The 17,858-nt window shown below is 40.3% G+C and overlaps 2 protein-coding genes across 2 annotated transcripts; one reads left to right on the top strand and one right to left on the bottom strand.

The window, feature by feature from the left end:
- Positions 1-11,166: 11,166 nt before the first annotated feature.
- LOC145766748 (uncharacterized) lies at positions 11,167-12,669 on the bottom strand. Its single transcript, XM_082578456.1, has one exon. It carries the CDS (start codon positions 12,667-12,669, stop codon positions 11,167-11,169), a length of 1,503 nt encoding a protein of 500 aa, XP_082434582.1.
- A 186-nt stretch (positions 12,670-12,855) lies between these two features.
- On the top strand, positions 12,856-14,272 carry LOC145766737 (protein FAM200A-like). Its single transcript, XM_082578446.1, has 2 exons — positions 12,856-12,881; positions 13,504-14,272. The coding sequence occupies exons 1-2, from the start codon at positions 12,856-12,858 to the stop codon at positions 14,270-14,272; spliced, it is 795 nt and encodes a 264-aa protein (XP_082434572.1).
- The last annotated feature ends 3,586 nt before the right edge of the window (positions 14,273-17,858 follow it).

Here is a 17,858-nt window from a genome sequence, read left to right as displayed (position 1 = left end):
CTTAAAGTGTGTTGCTCAAGCTCAAGCACACACCCCAAAAGTTGAACCAGCGACACTTGATCTTGAAGCTTCTTCGTTGAAGTCACGTACTTAACTAATTAAGCTGTCAGGGGGGACTTGATTGATTCATTTTCATCAACCAGATTGGACTAAACAGGCCAGAAACTAATTCTCAAGTGTGGCCGGTCTATTTGAGGATTGTGTTTGATAATCTAACAAGTAGACTAATCGGTGCAATGACCACTTAGAGGTTAACTCTGGTAAAAGTCTAAACTGCTAATCATAGGCGCCGACTTTTCAAAAAACCTTGGGGGGCGTGAAAGGTGATGACGTCATATACTCATAACCATAATGCTATTTTACTCAATTAAAATAGTCTTTGATTGAGCTTACTGTCTTGTTTATATTGACACCTAGGTTGCAAACCGAATTTATTAAAACCGCTGATTAAAACGATTAGTTTTACGAATGCAGTCGTAAAAATTTCGATATTGTTAGCTCATAATTGAAACAATTGGAAAACAAGCCGATTCATTTCCTTCTCGTGCGAGTGAATAACAACGATCAAGACAGTGAAGTTATCGAAATAAAACGCAAAAAATCATGATCTCAAGCAGAGTGGAAACCCGCTATCAGTTTTATTTACCTCGTTTTGCTAATTACTTACCTTCAAAGCGTTAACAACGGTTTTCGGAAACTGTTTTCGGAAAATGTTTTCGGAAACTGTGATTAGCGAGGGTTAGAGCATAGATTACTCTATGGCCAGCAATGAAAAATAAATTGAATTGAAATTGAATGGTTACGATAAAGGTTAGCGGAAACTGCGGAAAAATGTTTGCGGAAACTGCAATCAGCAAGAGTTAGGGTTAGAGCAAAAATTACTCTATGGTTAGAATTAGGGTAAGGGTTAACGGAAACTGCGATCAGCGAGGGTTAGGGTTAGAGCATAGATTACGCCATGGTTAGAGTTAGCGGAAACTGCGGGAAAAATGTTTGCGGAAAATGCGATCAGCGGACTTCGGCTATGAGCTATTTTTTCTCTCAATCTTTTCAGGGGGAAAATTTTAAAATGATTGCGGAAACTGCGATCAGCGACTTCGGCTTTTTTTAATTTTTTCTCTCGATCTTTTCAAGGTACGAACTGACGGTCTGAACTGTTCATGGTACGAACTAGGTTGCATCCGGCCTATTCTATTGAAGTCGATTCGAAATAATCGGAAATCAAAGGATTCAACAATATCAAAACCTGCAACTGCCAAAAATTTCCTGCAACTGGGAAGCCAAACAGCTCAATTGGCAGGCTGGTTGTCGGACCATAATCTTAATCCACACCCCAATCGTGACCCAAACTGTAATTCACAAAACTGGTCTAATTTGAACTGGCAACCAATGACAATATCGGTATGTATTTAGAAGTACCGGTCGAAACGCACATTAAGAGGGCATGGTAGAGCTGAATTTGTTGACCCTTGTGGACTCTGCTAAGATACCAGGCTGCTAAGACACCAAAACACCATTTTTTAATAATAAATCTGTATAGGCCTACATCCAAATCATTTGCAGTGCAGAAGAAAAATCAGAATTCTGAATCTGGGTTAGTTTCAGGGTTACCAGATACTCAAGCTATGGTAAGGCCAAATCCATTATAAAATAAGGCCAAAAAAAGGCCAAATTTTTTATTTACTTCTATTAAGGCTAAATAAACGCTAACAACTTAATTAAAATATATTTTTGTAAATGCCATTTAGCGATCAAGCATAACAGAAAATACTTTAACACTGTCAGAGCATAATGACCGGTTCGTTTGCATAATCTGTTTAATAAACAATTACTGTAGTAGCACAAAAACTAGAAACCATTATCACTTTAATTCATCATCAGTATGCCTTACTTACTGTATACTTAATCATTTTCAATACTTGGAGAATAGGCTATACCTTAACCTTTCAAAAAAATGATTAAAATATAACTGTTTCTGATAAAATTGGTTCTTTCTATTATTATTACCCTATAATCAGCAGGTCTATGAAGTTTTTAGATGGTTTACACTTACAGAATCAGTTGCTTACACCTTACTATGCTGTTGGTACTATGTACTGACTGCTGACTAAGCTAAGAGACTTCACTAATTAGGCTACTTGGCAATAGTCCCGAAACCCGGTTCAACTTAATAGAACCACCCTGTCCACAGCTAACACATTCTCTATACTCTCTATGTCTCTACTTAGTAATTAAAACGGATATAGTTCAGGCTTTAAGTGATGATAAGTGATACTTTTATTTGAAATTTACTTAAATAAATACTTTCTAAACTAGTCAAAATTTGCAGCCATAAAAAAATCCAAATAAGGCCAGATTTTCTGGCGTTATTTGCATCAATGTAAAAGTAGCGGTATAGCGGCGCTACTTTTTAGTTGGAGTAGCGGCTGCAGTAGCGGCGCTATTTTTATTCCAAAGAAGCGGTAGCGGGAGAGGCGCTATTTTTTTTCTGTCGCACTCCCGCTATCCGCTACTTTAATTTAAATTGAAAAAAATTCTTGGTTTTTTTGCAATAGGCCTGTACCGACTGCTGTCTCGTATTCGTCATCAGCCATATCTGCAGTGCAGTTATCATAATTCTACTGTTTAGTCTACTTTCAAGTTTTTATATTATTAGCATAATTCAACTGTTTCAAGTTTTATTAATTCATTTCCAATGCGCCTGGCAGCACTCGATTCTTGCATAAAACACGCTAGCATGGCAATATTCGTTCTTTTTAAATTGACACAACTTGGTGTAGCTCGTCGTTGTCTCGGCTATCTGATGACATCCTCTTGCACGCTGGGTAATCAATAAAGAAACCCTTTTGAGAAGCAACAGTAGTGCTTTGTCTATGTATACAGAATGTTAGCTTAGCCACTTCTGTTACAATGGTGACCCCGAGTACATCTTCAGAACTCACGACCTGCAACAAAGGCATCCACGCCACCTGGTAATGTACCACGTTTTTTCAAATATTTTTTTAACTTTCTGAAATTATCTCTAACTGTAGTCTACATGCATAGTTTCTAACTTCTATTCCTAGATACCTTATCCTTGTGGTTGCCATACAAACCACCGCTTGCCAAATTTTTTAACTTTTGTAGTTATCTCCTGTAGTCTACATGCATAGTTTTTAACTTCTATTTCTACGGTACCTTAACCTTGTGGTTGCCGTACAAACCACTGCATGCTAAAATTTTTAACCTTATGTAATTATCTACGGTAGTCTTTATGCATCGTTTATAACTTCCACTTTTTTTCTACGGTACCTTATCTTTACTGTTGCTATAAAAACCACTGTATAAATTTTTTTTTAACTAATTGCAAGTAGCTTATTGCCGCCCTTATTCCTCATTAATTTCCCCACTATGTCTCGTTTCCCTACAGTTTCTCGTGGCGTCACTCCCCATACAACGATATTCGTCATACTTACATTGCTTCAACGTTTGCTGACGTTGCATCAATGTAAGGGTGACGGATCCACCTCTGTGTCTTCATAATCAAGTTTATCGCCTTCATGACGTAGCCTAACCACTGCAATGTCAACTAACTACGTCATGATGTCTCATTGCGCGCTGGTCAACTGCCAGCGCAAATATTTCTGTGTTTACATAAGCAACCGCCATACACCTACTGTATTGTTTCACATGCTGCAAACTCACTTGTCAGCCTACCGATTTTATCTCGGTATGTAGCTTACATCGCAGCCTCGCACACGGTTTCAGCTTGCGCTTGTCGCTACTTTTATCACAGCAATTTACCGTCCTGAGCAAGACGTCAAAACTGCATCCATTCTGTAGCTTACCGTCCTGAGCAAGACGTCAAAACTGCATCCATTCTGTAGCTACCGTCCTGAGCAAGACGTCAAAACTGCATCCATTCTGTAGCTTACCGTCCTGAGCAAGACGTCAAAACTGCATCCATTCTGTAGCTTACCGTCCTGAGCAAGACGTGAAAACTGCATCCATTCATTCATTTTATAATCACTCGCTTAACTACAGTCATGTGACGTTGTAACTACTTTTTATGCTCGTGTTTGTCGCTCTTTTTTAATGAGTGCTGAGCCTACTCCGTACTTATACCACGACTTTCATAGTTTCTTGTCTCGTTTCCTACCTATCCAGCCGGCATTGCCTTGCCATGCCTTACCAATTTAATAACTTGTATCCCTGCATGTATCGCTATTCTTTTTTCATTATGTGTCCCATCATCAGACGGCGTCTGCCGCCTATGGCACTGCCATATTGCAACTACTTGTATCCCTGCATGTATCGCTATTCTTTTTCATTATGTGTCCCATCATCAGCCGGCGTCTGCCGCCTATGGCACTGCCATATTGTAACTACTTGTATCCCCGCATGTATCGCTTTTTTTAATGTGTCTGAACTGCTTATGTGTAACTTTCTAGCGGTCGCTACTTTGTATCAATTTCGTTTCAGACCTGCCTATCAACACGGTTGCTGCGAGAGGTTGATGCGAGACTTCAAGAAACTTCAATACAACACCACGATGATGACACGACAAGCTCACTGATGAGACCACTTCAACATGGCACCACAGCACCCCATGTTCACCACGACTTGCACTGAGTTGAACAGTCCCTCATCACATACCTCAACATGAGATGCCTCAACCACGAGATGCCTCCACGGAGATGACCCTCAATACGGCTATCCACAGCCACCGACGCAACTCTAACATGGTAAACCCCATGTCTGCCGCTACTTGCGACACAACCTTCGACATGCAATTGCTGCATTGTCCATCCTTCAAGCCTTCTCTGCGTCAGAAGCACACCGCGACGTCAACCCAACCAGTGCCGCTATTTTGCGCCACTTTCGACATGCAATGGCTGCATGTCACACAGCTTGCAACTATACAAGCTGGCCTCTTTCCTGTCATATTCGTCCTATATCAACGGACTCACTACTCAGCTGCTGTCGTGCTTGTCATCCATCAATGGACTACTAACTGAACTGCTTATCAGCTGCTGTCGTGCTCATCATATACATCACCGAACTTCCAAATGAACTGCTGTCGTCTTGTCCTCCCTCATCAAAAAAAACTCGAACTAATAGTATGACTCTCGGACATTCATGTCTCGCACAACCCTGCGCGCGCACCGCTTAGCCTATGTACTTTTTACTTTTCTGGTTTGCTTCCATGGATGTCAACTCCTATCTCTTCGGAGGCAGGACATGGACAGACATGGACGCTTACCTGTTTGCATACATGCTTAATTTTTTTCTCTATAAACGCTTGTAAATATTTTTCTCTCATGGCTGATTTTACAGTTGTGCCCCAGTATTCAATTTCAGTTTCTAACCCTCAATCATAACTTAATTTGTTTTCGTCATTCACGACGTTTCATCTACGTTTCAACGTCGTTTTGACTGGGGCCAACGTATGTACCGACTGCTGTTTCGTATTCGTCATCAGCCATATCTGCAGTGCAGTTATCATAATTCTACTGTTTAGTCTACTTTCAAGTTTTTATATTATTAGCATAATTCAACTGTTTCAAGTTTTATTAATTCATTTCCAATGCGCCTGGCAGCACTCGATTCTTGCATAAAACACGCTAGCATGGCAATATTCGTTCTTTTTAAATTGACACAACTTGGTGTAGCTCGTCGTTGTCTCGGCTATCTGATGACATCCTCTTGCACGCTGGGTAATCAATAAAGAAACCCTTTTGAGAAGCAACAGTAGTGCTTTGTCTATGTATACAGAATGTTAGCTTAGCCACATCTGCTTTAGCCACTTCTGTTACAGGCCTACTGGCGTGGTCAAGCAGCTATATAATCGGCTTGGTTGCAAAGTTTCGGCCTTTTCTAGCTGACGTCAACTTCTTCGGCGAATATCTCCGTGTGATGAAGCCTATCTGCCAGGCTTTAGACATTCTCCAGGGCAAGTCCAAGGCATATTACAGAGTCTTGCTTCCAACCATCACAATGTGCGGGAAGAAGTTGACCGAGATCAGTGATCTTGTGACCTGTGAGGAGTTGAAGGTGAAAGTCCTTGAAGGGGTGAGGAAACGATTCAACCAGTGCTTCAACAACATGAAATGCGTCATGGCATCATGTCTTCATCCCTCTTTCAAAACGTCGTGGCTACAATTTCTGCACTACGTTTTCACGGATGATGCTGACGCACTGCGAGAAAAAGTCAAGACAGATGTAATTCGACTGTTGCGGAGACATCAAGCCAGGTTGATACCGATAAGAGTGACACCAACACCAGTCATGACTCCGAGGATGTATTTTTTGGAGTGTTTGCGCCATCCCGTGAAACGTCGGTGCAGAAGGAAGCAACAATCGTGGACGCCTTTTTTTCGGACAAGAGCAAGTCCTTGAGCTTTTCGAATACCGAGTTAAAACATCTGTTCATTAAATACACCTCCATTCCTTCCAGTGCTGCGGTGGAGAAACTTTTATCTGTTGGAAAAGATGTGCTTAAGCGAAAGCGGGCAGGACTTAGTGACTCTCATTTTGAAATGATCGTGTTTTTGAAAGATGCGTAACAATAAATTTCCCTTAGAATGTGTTTTCTATAACGATGTTGAAATAACAGTGTAAACGAATGATAACATTCGTTTTCAAGGTCATTCTTGCGTCACAAGGTACTTGAGTGCTTCCTAGTGTCATTTTAGACAAAAGTAGCGGAAGAAATAGCGGTAGCGCGCGCTACTTTGGCCCGAGTAGCGGTAGCGGGTAGCGCGCTACTTTTATAAATTGGTAGCGGGTAGCGTTAGCGCGCGCTACTTTGGCCCAAGTAGCGGTAGCGGGTAGCGCGCTACTTTAAAAGTAGCGAGTGCCCACCTCTGAGTATATTATACACAAGGCAGACATGCACTCAGTATGTCAGTAGCCTATCATGCAGACATACACTCATACTCACTATACAAAACAGCGAACGATGTGTTTTGGTAACTATACCAACGTTGCCTTCACGATAGCCATTTCTCAGGGATATCTAAAGGAGTGGATGCGAAGGCTCGCAGCGATTGCTTTTTCTACTTTTTTAAAATTTAAATTGCAGAAATTTTTGTAGTGCAGCTGGTACAGTCAGCTACAGAAGACAGTTAGCAAATGTTAAGTAGAGCAATTAAAAATATACTTGTTTGGAAAGACAGTTGAAACGTTACCAATAAGCTGTTTTTCTTAACAAAGCCTTTGCAGTACCGTATCCGACGAGTAGTTGAAAGCAAGGAATCACGAGCATGCAGAGAATATCTAGGCCTGATACTAATATCGCAATGCATGTTATTATAACACAGTGACGATCGGTGAGGAAAAGCAAGGAAAGCAGTGCTTAGCCTACCTGAGCGAAAACTATGCAAAATATAATGACTGAATTCTATAGGTTTAACTTCTTATTATTTTTATCACGTCTACTTTAACTTGAAAATTACTGTATTCGTGACTAGAATTACTCGTAACGCTTGTGAGTAGTCTAAGTCCTCACTGTAATGTTTTGATCTCTCAAGATATGTTGATTCTTATACTGAATTATAGCTTCATCAAACTAGCGTCTTGCGCATACATCAGTACTCGTGAGAATATATATTTCGTCATAGTAATGGTAACCGCACATATATACAAGTGGTAGATGGCGCTATAGGCCTAATCATTCAATCTGTTACATCTTCCTTCTTCAAATAGGCCAACATGATTTACACAGCATAAAAATACAATCGTGAAATATGAACAGTAACACAAATGCTTGTAAGTCACAAGTCGGTGAATAAATCAATCACGATATCTTTGTGGGGTGACAACTTGTCTGCCAGATCGCGTTGTCCTATTTTCAAGTCGAGAAGTACTTGATTCATTTCGAACATCAGGCACATTTTGATTCAAATCATGATTATTTGCGATACAGTTTTCATCAGGATCAAAATTGAAATCACCATGACAGTACGGATCAGCGGGCATTTGCAATAGATGTCTACGATTACGTCGAAGAGGTCCACGTTCATTGCGAACAATGTAAGATCGAGGTTCATTGCATACATTCGAAACAACAGCATTGTTCCAATAATTACGTGTTTTATAACGTACTTTATCTCCTTTCTGCAAAGTAGGTAAGGGTTTTGTATGACGATCAAAATAAGACTTCTGGCGATTTTGACGTTTGCGTAAATCAGCATACACATCAACAACTTTAGGCACAAGTAAAGTGTTAGCAATAGGCAATTTACTGCGAAGACGACGACTCATCAAAATTTGAGCAGGTGAGTAACCAAGACCAGCAATGGGTGTATTACGGTACTCTAACAAAGCTAAATAGGGGTCAGTGCCTGCATCAAAAGCTTTTTTGAGCATTTTCTTTAACGTCTGAACAGTGCGTTCAGCCTGGCCATTACTCTGAGGATATTCGGGGCTGGAGGTAATACTCTTAACACCATACTCTTTACAAAACTCAACAAACTCTTTGCTTCGAAACGGCATATTGTCGCTGACAATTTCTTCAGGAATACCGTGTCTCGCACAGACACTTTTAACTTGTTCTACAACAGTCTTTGCTGTCTTGTCAGCTAAGGAAAGCAGTTCTTGGGTACTTGGAATAATAGTCAACAACAACAAGATAATCGCGATTTTTAACAGTCATTATGTCCATAGCAATTTTTAAAAAGCGTCCATCTGGAATTTCGTGAGAAACTAGCGGTTCACGTTGGTTGTTTCGTTGATGAGCACAACAAACATTGCATTTTGCAACAATGTTTTCGATGTCTGATAACATCCTAGGCCAATAAAGCAAGTCTTGCGCTCTGGATTTGCATTTTTCCATTCCAAAGTGGCTTTCATGGATTAAATTCAACATAAACGATCGTAACTCGACTGGGACAACGATTCGATCGTTGGCCATTATTAAATGTTCGGCTTCATGCAATATGTCACGCATATTCCAGTAACTTCTAGCTTCGACCGGAACGTCTCTTTGTGCACGAGGCCATCCATTTTTGCAATAGCTTTTGACCTTTTTTAGACCTGCATCTCGCTCTGTAGCCTCAATAAGCTCGTCCATGCGAGATGGCGTAACTGGAAGGCTAGTTATAAGAGTGTGGATTACACGAACAAGGTCATCATTCAATTCATTGTCTGGCACAACATTGAGATAAGCACGTGATAAAGTATCAGCTAGGTACATTTCTTTTCCTGGAACAAATTTGATTTTTAAATCGTATGGCTGCAAACAAAGCATTAAACGTTGAAGTCTAGGCGGAGCTTTGCACAATGGCTTCTTCATAATTGATTCAATTGGTTTGTGATCAGACTCAACAACAATAGAGTCTTTTCCATAAATGTACTGATGGAACTTTTTTGCTGCAAAAACGATAGAGAGCATCTCTTTTTCTATTTGTGCATAGTTTTGTTCGGCGGAAGTCATGGACCTAGAAGCATAGGCAATCGGTTTTCCATCTTGAAGTAAGCACGCTCCGAGTCCCTTTTGAGAAGCGTCGGACTGGATTGTTACAGGCTTCATGACATCGTAGAACGATAAAACTGGCTTACTTGTCAACAGTAATTTAAGATGAGTTAATGCTTCGTCATGAGCATCAGTCCACTTCCATTCAACTCCTTTCTTTAACAGATCACGTAAAGGCGCTGTAATGGAGGATTCATTAGGTATATATTGAGATAAGAACTTCGTCATTCCTAGCAATCGTTGCAAAGAATGGACATCTGTGGGCTTGGGCATGTTCACAATAGCGTCAATTTTCTTTTCATCCGGCTTCAGACCATCTTGTGAAACAATGTTACCCATATATTCAACAGTTTTCACTTTGAGTTGGATTTTCTTTTTGTTAAACTTCACTCCTTTTTGACGAGCTCTGTCTAGCACAGCTTTGAGAATTTCATCATGTTCTTTCTCAGAAGATGCTGCTATGATGATGTCATCAGCTATGACATGCACATTGGCAATGTCACCAAATGTCTCTTCATTTCGTTTCTGCATTATTTCAGATGCGGACGACAGTCCAAAAGGCATTCGAAGAAATCGTTTTCTACCCCAAGGGGTGTGAAACGTAGTGAGGTACGAAGATTCTTCTGTCAACTTTACATGCCAGTAAGCGTCTTTCATGTCAATTACAGTAAATAAATTCTTTCCGGACAGTTGGGATTGGACATCCGCTGGTGTAGGAATATTATGACGTTCACGCTTAATAAAAGTATTCAATGGCAGGGACGTGCAGTCAGGGGAGGCAGGTGAGGCAGTGCCTCACCTGCCAACATCTGGCAAAGCAAAAGTTATATCAAAGAAATGGTTATCACAGAATAAATATTTTTTGTTAAAAAGTAGTAAATATTACACGTTTTTAGGTGCTTTAGTTTGTGTGAATTGCTGTAGTCGTGCCCCCTTTCCCCCAAATTTTACGTTTCTACACCTAAACTGTGCTTTAATTTGTTTCTGTGGCGATATTCCTATCGAGCGTTCATGTGGTCAAAATCGTTGAAATACGCAAGGAGAGGCAACGCCAGCTTTGCCTCACTTCAGATCAGAAAACTTCCATACACTGCACTATGCGTGCCTTTTTCTTTCGCAAAGTCGCCAGAAATCATCATGAACGATTTAGCTACGATTTGAGGCACGCCTCAAATGTGACGTCACAGCTATGAAACCTTTTTCGTCAAGCTGGAGTGCCCGCGAGCCTACGTGGTATGTGACTTCTTGCAGCGTAAAGGATTGTTTCTTATAAAATGTAAATAAAATGGAGGAAGATTTAGTATCAAATCTGAGAGATTTTTAAAAACTAAACTTTCAATCCAAAGTTGAAGTCATAAATAAAGGAAGACCTGTTCCAAATTTATAAGGTTTGCATCAGACGACTGAACAAAAAAAAAATAACTTGCAACTTTCAAAGAGATTGGTACTCAAAAAAGAAGTGGCTGTGTGGCTATGCTTTAAAAAATGCCTTTTCTGCTTTCCCGTCTCTTATTTTCAATATCTAGTGATTATGTTTGGAGTAAAGAAGGGTCTCTACAACAAAGTCACAGATGTTTTAGTCCAAAAGGATAGGCGCATGGATTTTATTTTTAATAAATGTGAAAGCATGCTGCTAATTTACCGTTTTTGTTGTTAAAAAATTTTATTGTAAAAGTGACTTGAAAAAAGTAGTGCCTCACCATCTAGGAACCTCACCGCACGTCACTGTTCAATGGTTTTGGGTCTAAACAAATGCGCAACGATTTGTCTTTCTTTTCAACTACAACAAGGTTATTTACCCAATCAGTTGGCGTATCAACATCAGCAATGATTTTTTGTGTTTTAAGTTTTTCAAGATGCTCTTGCAAGTGTGATCTTATAGCATAAGGGATTTTTCTGGGGTGCTGGATTACAGCTTTGGCATCAGGCTTGAGCATTATGTGGTATTCTTTATCATAAGCTCCAATGCCAGAAAAAATATCAGCATATTCATGGGTAATATTTGCAATAGTACCAGTGCCATTTTGTGTGTATGCGTCGATACGTTTAACAAGGTTTAAAATAGCACATGCATGTTCACCAAGAATAGCAATATCAATGACATCAGTTACGTAAAATAACAAGTCAAAACAATTGTCGCTTTTATCATAGCATTTGATTACGGTGGTGCCATGCGGCTTAACAACGCTATTACCAAAACCACAAAGCTTGGTGCTCGTCTGCTGCAATTCAAGACCGGACATTTGTGCAAAAAAATTGTAAGGAATAACATTTGCAGCTGCACCAGTGTCAAGCTTACACAATACAGAATATTTGTGACCATCAGGATCACCAATAACCAAGCGAGTTTTCATTTTCGTGCTGCTTTCTTGTTCATCAATGGTGGAAACTTGTAGAAATGTTGGTTCTGATTCTTCGGCTTTGATGTCATGCATCGGCTTCGTAGGAGGATTTCGACACACCGATTTAAAATGATTACGCACACCACAGTTGAGACACGTTTTACCATAAGCAGGGCATTTTCTGGGTGCGTGGACTTTACCACAGTATCTGCAACTGTCTCTTAGCTTTGGTACGGGTTGCATCGCAGAGGCTGCGCGGTTCGTCATGGTTGACTGGCGTTTACTACTAATGCTGTCGATATGTTGTGGTTGTATGTTATTCATGACCAACAAATGGCTTCTTGTTGCGTCATAAGCGTGGCATAAATCAATGGCTTTTGCCAGCGTTAAGTCTGAGGTTTGCATCAGCTTTTCTCTAATACTCTGGTTTGAAATACCACAGACAATTTGATCACGAAGATTTCTCTCTTTAACAGCTTGATTATGAAATGCACAGTCATTTGCAAGTGTTCTGAGATCATTAATCCAACAATCAAAAGACTCACCATCAAGTTGATTTCTGTGCCAAAACTTGTACGTGGAAAAAATTTCATTCTTCTTTGGTTCACAATATAACCGAAATTTTCTCAGTACGTGGTCGTAATTGTCTTTGCTATCATTATCATCATTGTCTGGAAAGACAAAATTGCTAAAGATTTCTTGTGCTGCAGTCCCAGCACAGTGTAGCAAGATTGCGACTTGCGTCTCTGCTGACTTCTTACTGATCTCAGCGGCTACATAATAGGTTCGGAAAGACATCTCCCATTTTTTCCATGCTTCTGCTATGCTTGAACTGTTGAAGTTCATCGGGGCAGGCTGCTTAAAATCTGCCATGTTTTAAGACTAAAAAAACGACTATTGATAATTCTTCTTGCAATACGTAGGTTCAAGTAAGTTCTGACACCATGTAATGTCTTGATCTCTCAAGATATGTTGATTCTTATACTGAATTATAGCTTCATCAAACTAGCGTCTTGCGCATACATCAGTACTCGTGAGAATATATATTTCGTCATAGTAATGGTAACCGCACATATATACAAGTGGTAGATGGCGCTATAGGCCTAATCATTCAATCTGTTACACTCACCAAACCGCATGTTTTGCCTTAAATGCCAATTAATGCAAACCCTTCTGTCAGAAACAATCACTGAGGCTCCAGGTAAGCAACTATACTACAAACTTGCTTTCCCAGATTCAAAAACGTCAAAAAACGCCTTCGTTTTATCCAATTTTCACTCGTTTTGCAAAACGTCACCAGCTGCTCAGCCAACCAGATGTGTTATGGTTATGGTATGGTTAGTTTTGCTTTCCCAGTGACGTCAATGCAAACATTTGCTAGAGCGGCTAGACTAACTCGTCAGAATGGTCTCTCGTCACGGTACAGAGCACAGCATCATAATGCCGAAATAATTGTTGCTGTTTTTTGATGTCTCCTCGCCATGTACTTTAGCCTACTAGCTTTCATAGTCATGCCTTTGCCCTTTTTACAGCTTTGATATAACGTTACTTCGCCAATGAACGTTCAGGTGCGGATGCAATATTTAGTTCGTTAAGCTTCTATACCAGCGGTTCTTAAACTGGGGGGCGCGAAAGGTTCACAAGGGGGGCGCGAGCGATATCAAACTATGTGACTAAACGCATGTGACTAAGTGGATTTATTTCCAGGATAAAGCAAAAAAGTCCCAATGCCATTGGATCTCACTGCGTGATTCACCGTGAGGCTCTGGCCTCCAGGACTCTACCAGCTGCAATGAAAGATAAGCTTACAGTAATCATACGAGCCGTCAACTTCGTCAAAACCAGTGCCGTCAATACGAGACTGTTTACCAAGCTGTGCAAGGATATGGATTCGAACCATGAGACTCTCCTCTTCTATACATCTGTTCGTTGGTTATCGAAAGGTAATATGTTAGCCCGCGTGTATGAAATGAGAGATGAACTGATGTTATTTTTGGAAACTCATGAGAATCTCCTTCTGCCATTTTCATCAGAGAAGTTTCAGCTGGAGTTGGCATACCTCGTGGACATTTTCGAGGCCCTCAATAACTTAAATCTGCTCTTGCAGGGCAGAAATACTAACCGGATTAATAGCTATGATTCCATTCGAGCATTTGTGGCAAAGCTGGGGTTGTGGCACCGCCGAATACAAATAGGAAATGCAGCTTTATTTCCCAACCTAGATACTGCACTTGACAAAAAGCAACTTAAACTGGAAGGTGAGCTTAAGGCTGAAGTAGAAGCTCACCTTCAGCTTTTGAAACAAGAATTCGAATGCTATTTCCCAGACTTGGGTGACACCGACCTTCCAGAATGGAAGATGACAAGAAGTCCCTTTCGTGTTAACGAGGACATTCTTCCCGACGGTTTGCAAGAGGAATTCTTGAAAATAAAGTGTAACTCCACTGCAAAAACGATTATGAAGCAATGCCACTAATTGATTTTTGGGTTAAATATTTACACATATAGGCCTACAAGGGAGTGGGTAGCGTGGCGATACGCACACTTCTTCCGTTTTCTTCCACTTATCTGTGCGAAAGTGGTTTTTCTACACTTTTAAACATAAAAATAAAACATCGAAACAAACTTATTGATTGTGAAGCCGATCTGAGGTGTGCATTATCAGTTACAAAGCCTCGAATTAAACTTTTGGTTTCCGAAAAACAATTACATCCCTTACATTGATGAAAGCTAAATATAAACTCCTGTAGTCATTACACATTAATGTTTGCTAATTTTGTAGTTTGTTGGGGCGCAAGTTTGGATGGCATGTCAAAGAGGGGCGCGGGTCAAAAAGTTTAAGAACCCCTGTTCTATACGCAGGAGGCAAACTTATCCAGCTTTTTGTACAAATTGCTTGCGGTTGCAATGTTTAGGCCTAAGCAGGCCTGGATTAACCATTGTGCTAGGGTGTGCTAAAGCACAGGGGCCCCGCAGACAGAGGCCCCACTTTTCCTAAAAATGAAATAAATAAAATAACAAATTTTTCCTGAAAAAAATTTTCAAAAAAAAATTTAAGATAATTGGGCCCCTCTGTCTAAAAAAAGTAACACATTTATCAATATATCTCCCCCTTCACTGCAACTGCAGACTTGCTAGAAACTTCTGCTGCAAGAGATAAATTTAGGATAAAACCATTTATTCCAGTAATTGATGCTCTTCGCTCTCATTTAAGCAGAAGAGCTACTGTGTACAAAAAAGTTGCTAAGAATTTCTCGTTTTTAATTGATCTTCATGCATCAAAAGAATAGATTTTACATAGTGTCATGAATTTAGCTAAAGAGTTTCCTACTGATGTTGATCTCTGTCTTGTTGATTGTCACGATTTCTTTCTATCTCTTACCAGGAAAAAGACTTGGAAAGGTTCAATGACGTAGTTTAATGGGTCAAACCGAAAAGCAGTCAATTAAATGTCGAATAATTCTACTAGTGAAATGATAATCTGACTTCTTGAAGAACTTTAACGAACGGCTTCTCAAATAACTCTAATTTCTGCATCAACTACCAATCCACAACTCATAACACAACTCTCATAACCAACTCAATAATAATCATCATAAATTAATAATAAATATAAACAAACTACACCACTATTTATATAGTTGGTTGTTCAGTCCAGTAACTTCGAGAAGGTAACGTAGTGTTGCATCACACGAACTCATCGTCGGTCACGTAGCATTTAAATGTAAACAACAGAAGTCTCTAGAATGTCACGTAGGGCCGAAGGTTGTAGAAAACACGTTACATAATACAGATTTCGTCATCAGAGGTTACTTTAGGTCAATACCCGATAATAACACATCGCTCAAGAATTCCATAATGAAAACAGCACATTCTGTCAAGACGCAAAGCAGCCCGACGCGAGGCTTTGCACATTGATTGTGACATACGCCCCCCCTTAGAATATTGTTGCAAACAATATAAGAACACAATCAATACAAAACACACCACAAAACAATTAATTACTCAATAAATCAATTCTCATAAGTCCATCGTTGCATGATCTACCAACGATAACTTTTCTCAAAACAATAATCACGTTTACTGTGAAAGTTTTCATCGTCGTCAATGTCTTCAGTGCATCGGCGAGCAAGATGACCCATTTTCCTACATCGGAAACACCTCCTCTCCGGACAGTCCTTGGCGAGATGACCTTTTTTATGACAATTGTAGCAAGCCTTTTCATCAAAAGGGCAGCTCCTGGCTATGTGTCCAATCTCCCCACATCGGTAGCAGTGGTTGTCACGGCAACGTCTATTTTCCGAATGTCCGCCGTCAGCAACGCACTCCCTGGCGAAGTGTCCGCGTCTACCGCATCTATAGCAAACTCCAAATGGTCGTCGCCTGCCTCTTCTCCTCGGTTCATCGCGCTCGTAATATCCATCATCGTGAGATCGTTGCTGATTATCTGCAGAACAATCTCGAGCAAAGTGACCATTCTTGCCACAAGAATAACAAGTAACTTCAGAATCTCTCTCAATAACATTTCCGATTATAAGATCAACTAAAGAGTTTTGTAAACATAACGCTTTCACAGTCCCACTACAATATGGAGTTTCGATGTCTATCATCGCTAAAGGTCCTTGAATTGAAGTGTTATTTATCGACATCACAATTCCAGTTTTTCCCGTTAATTGACTGTCTTTAACCAAATCTCTCCTCACCATTATACCCGTAGAACCAAAATCACGTAAAACTTTTACCTTTTTGTTTCCAACTTTTCCATCCACTACTGGCAGGTAATCTTCAGGTATTATTTTTTCACAATCATCTTCATCCGGTCTCTCCTCCCCAAGCGTGGGTTCAGGAATCATTAACGCACAACCGCATCGATAAACGTCCGTGTCTTCATCTTTTCCAGACTGATTGGATCGGGACAACGACTTGTCCTTGCATTCCTTCGCTTCGTGTCCTTGCCTATTGCAACGATTGCACCACTTCCTCGATTCCTGATGATTTCTGTTAGTCTTCTTCCGGCAGTTAACAGACTTATGACCTAAGCCATTACAATTAAAACAACGTACTTCTCTTGGAACCGCACCTCCTTTAAAATTATTTGTTTGCTCCTCGTCATCATCGCATGACAACGTCTCTTCAGTCGACAACTTTTTATCATGAGCAACTAAGTACTGTTCTGCCACACTGGCTATGTCTTCTAGATTCTTTGGACTTCTCTCCATTAAATAAACAGACAGATCTTTTGAACATGAATCTGTGAATTGTTCCTTAACTATAAGGTTTGCCAATCCGTCCAATGATTGTTCGGCCCCCGAAAGTTCAAACCATTTTAACAAAAGGTTTCTTAAACGTTCAATAAATTGACCTGGACTTTCGTGTCGTTCAGGCTTTGCCTCAAGGAATCTTTGACGGTATCCATGCTCGGTAAAATGGTATCGCTTTAACAGAGCTAACTTCAATCTGTCGTAGTTCATGGCCTCTTCTTGCGAAAGTCTTGAATATACATCAAGAGCTTGTCCCGATAATAACATGCTTAGCTGCATAGCATCTTTTCACATATAAACTAGGTGGGCACTTGCCCACCTAGTCCCTGTGCTTGCCCCCCTAGCCCTTTCTTTGCCCACCTAGTTTGAAACTAGGTGGGCAATTTTTAAGACTTAATTTTTGTTTAGATCCAAGTTAAAGAATGAACAGCTAAATTCAGTGGTTCTCAACCTTCTTTGGCTGTTACCCTAATCTCCGCCCTGAAGTGAGCTAATTACCCCCAAGATCAATTTTCAAAAATAACATGTTTATTGCTATGAATTTCAAAGGGCTAACTATGACAATCAACATGCAATACAATGCTGAATAGCCTACAAGATGACAATGCATGGTAAACATTCAATGTGAAGGTTGGACCTGGACTTCAGCCGCCAGCTTTGTGATCCTGGACTTTGTGGTACTGCGAGGGCGATTCTTGTGCGCTTTTGACATCCAGGCGATTGGGCTTCTTTGTCTTCATTCCCAAGAGTCAAGACAGTTGAAAACCTTTGTTCACGGCGATACGTTGTTGAAAAAGATGT

This window comes from Aplidium turbinatum, chromosome 1 (assembly GCF_918807975.1).
Source record: "Aplidium turbinatum chromosome 1, kaAplTurb1.1, whole genome shotgun sequence".
NCBI classification, from domain to species: Eukaryota; Metazoa; Chordata; class Ascidiacea; order Aplousobranchia; family Polyclinidae; genus Aplidium; species Aplidium turbinatum.
The sequence above is the reverse complement of the archived record's forward strand: the minus strand, read 5'-3'. Positions and strand labels throughout refer to the sequence as shown.

Coding starts and splice junctions, on each gene's coding strand:
- LOC145766737 (XM_082578446.1), top strand. CDS start 12,856: ATGGTAACCGCACATATATACAAGTG. Junction 12,882..13,503: donor ACCGCACATATATACAAGTG/GTAGATGGCGCT, acceptor ATTTATTTCCAG/GATAAAGCAAAAAAGTCCCA.
- LOC145766748 (XM_082578456.1), bottom strand. CDS start 12,669: ATGGCAGATTTTAAGCAGCCTGCCCCGATGAACTTCAACAGTTCAAGC.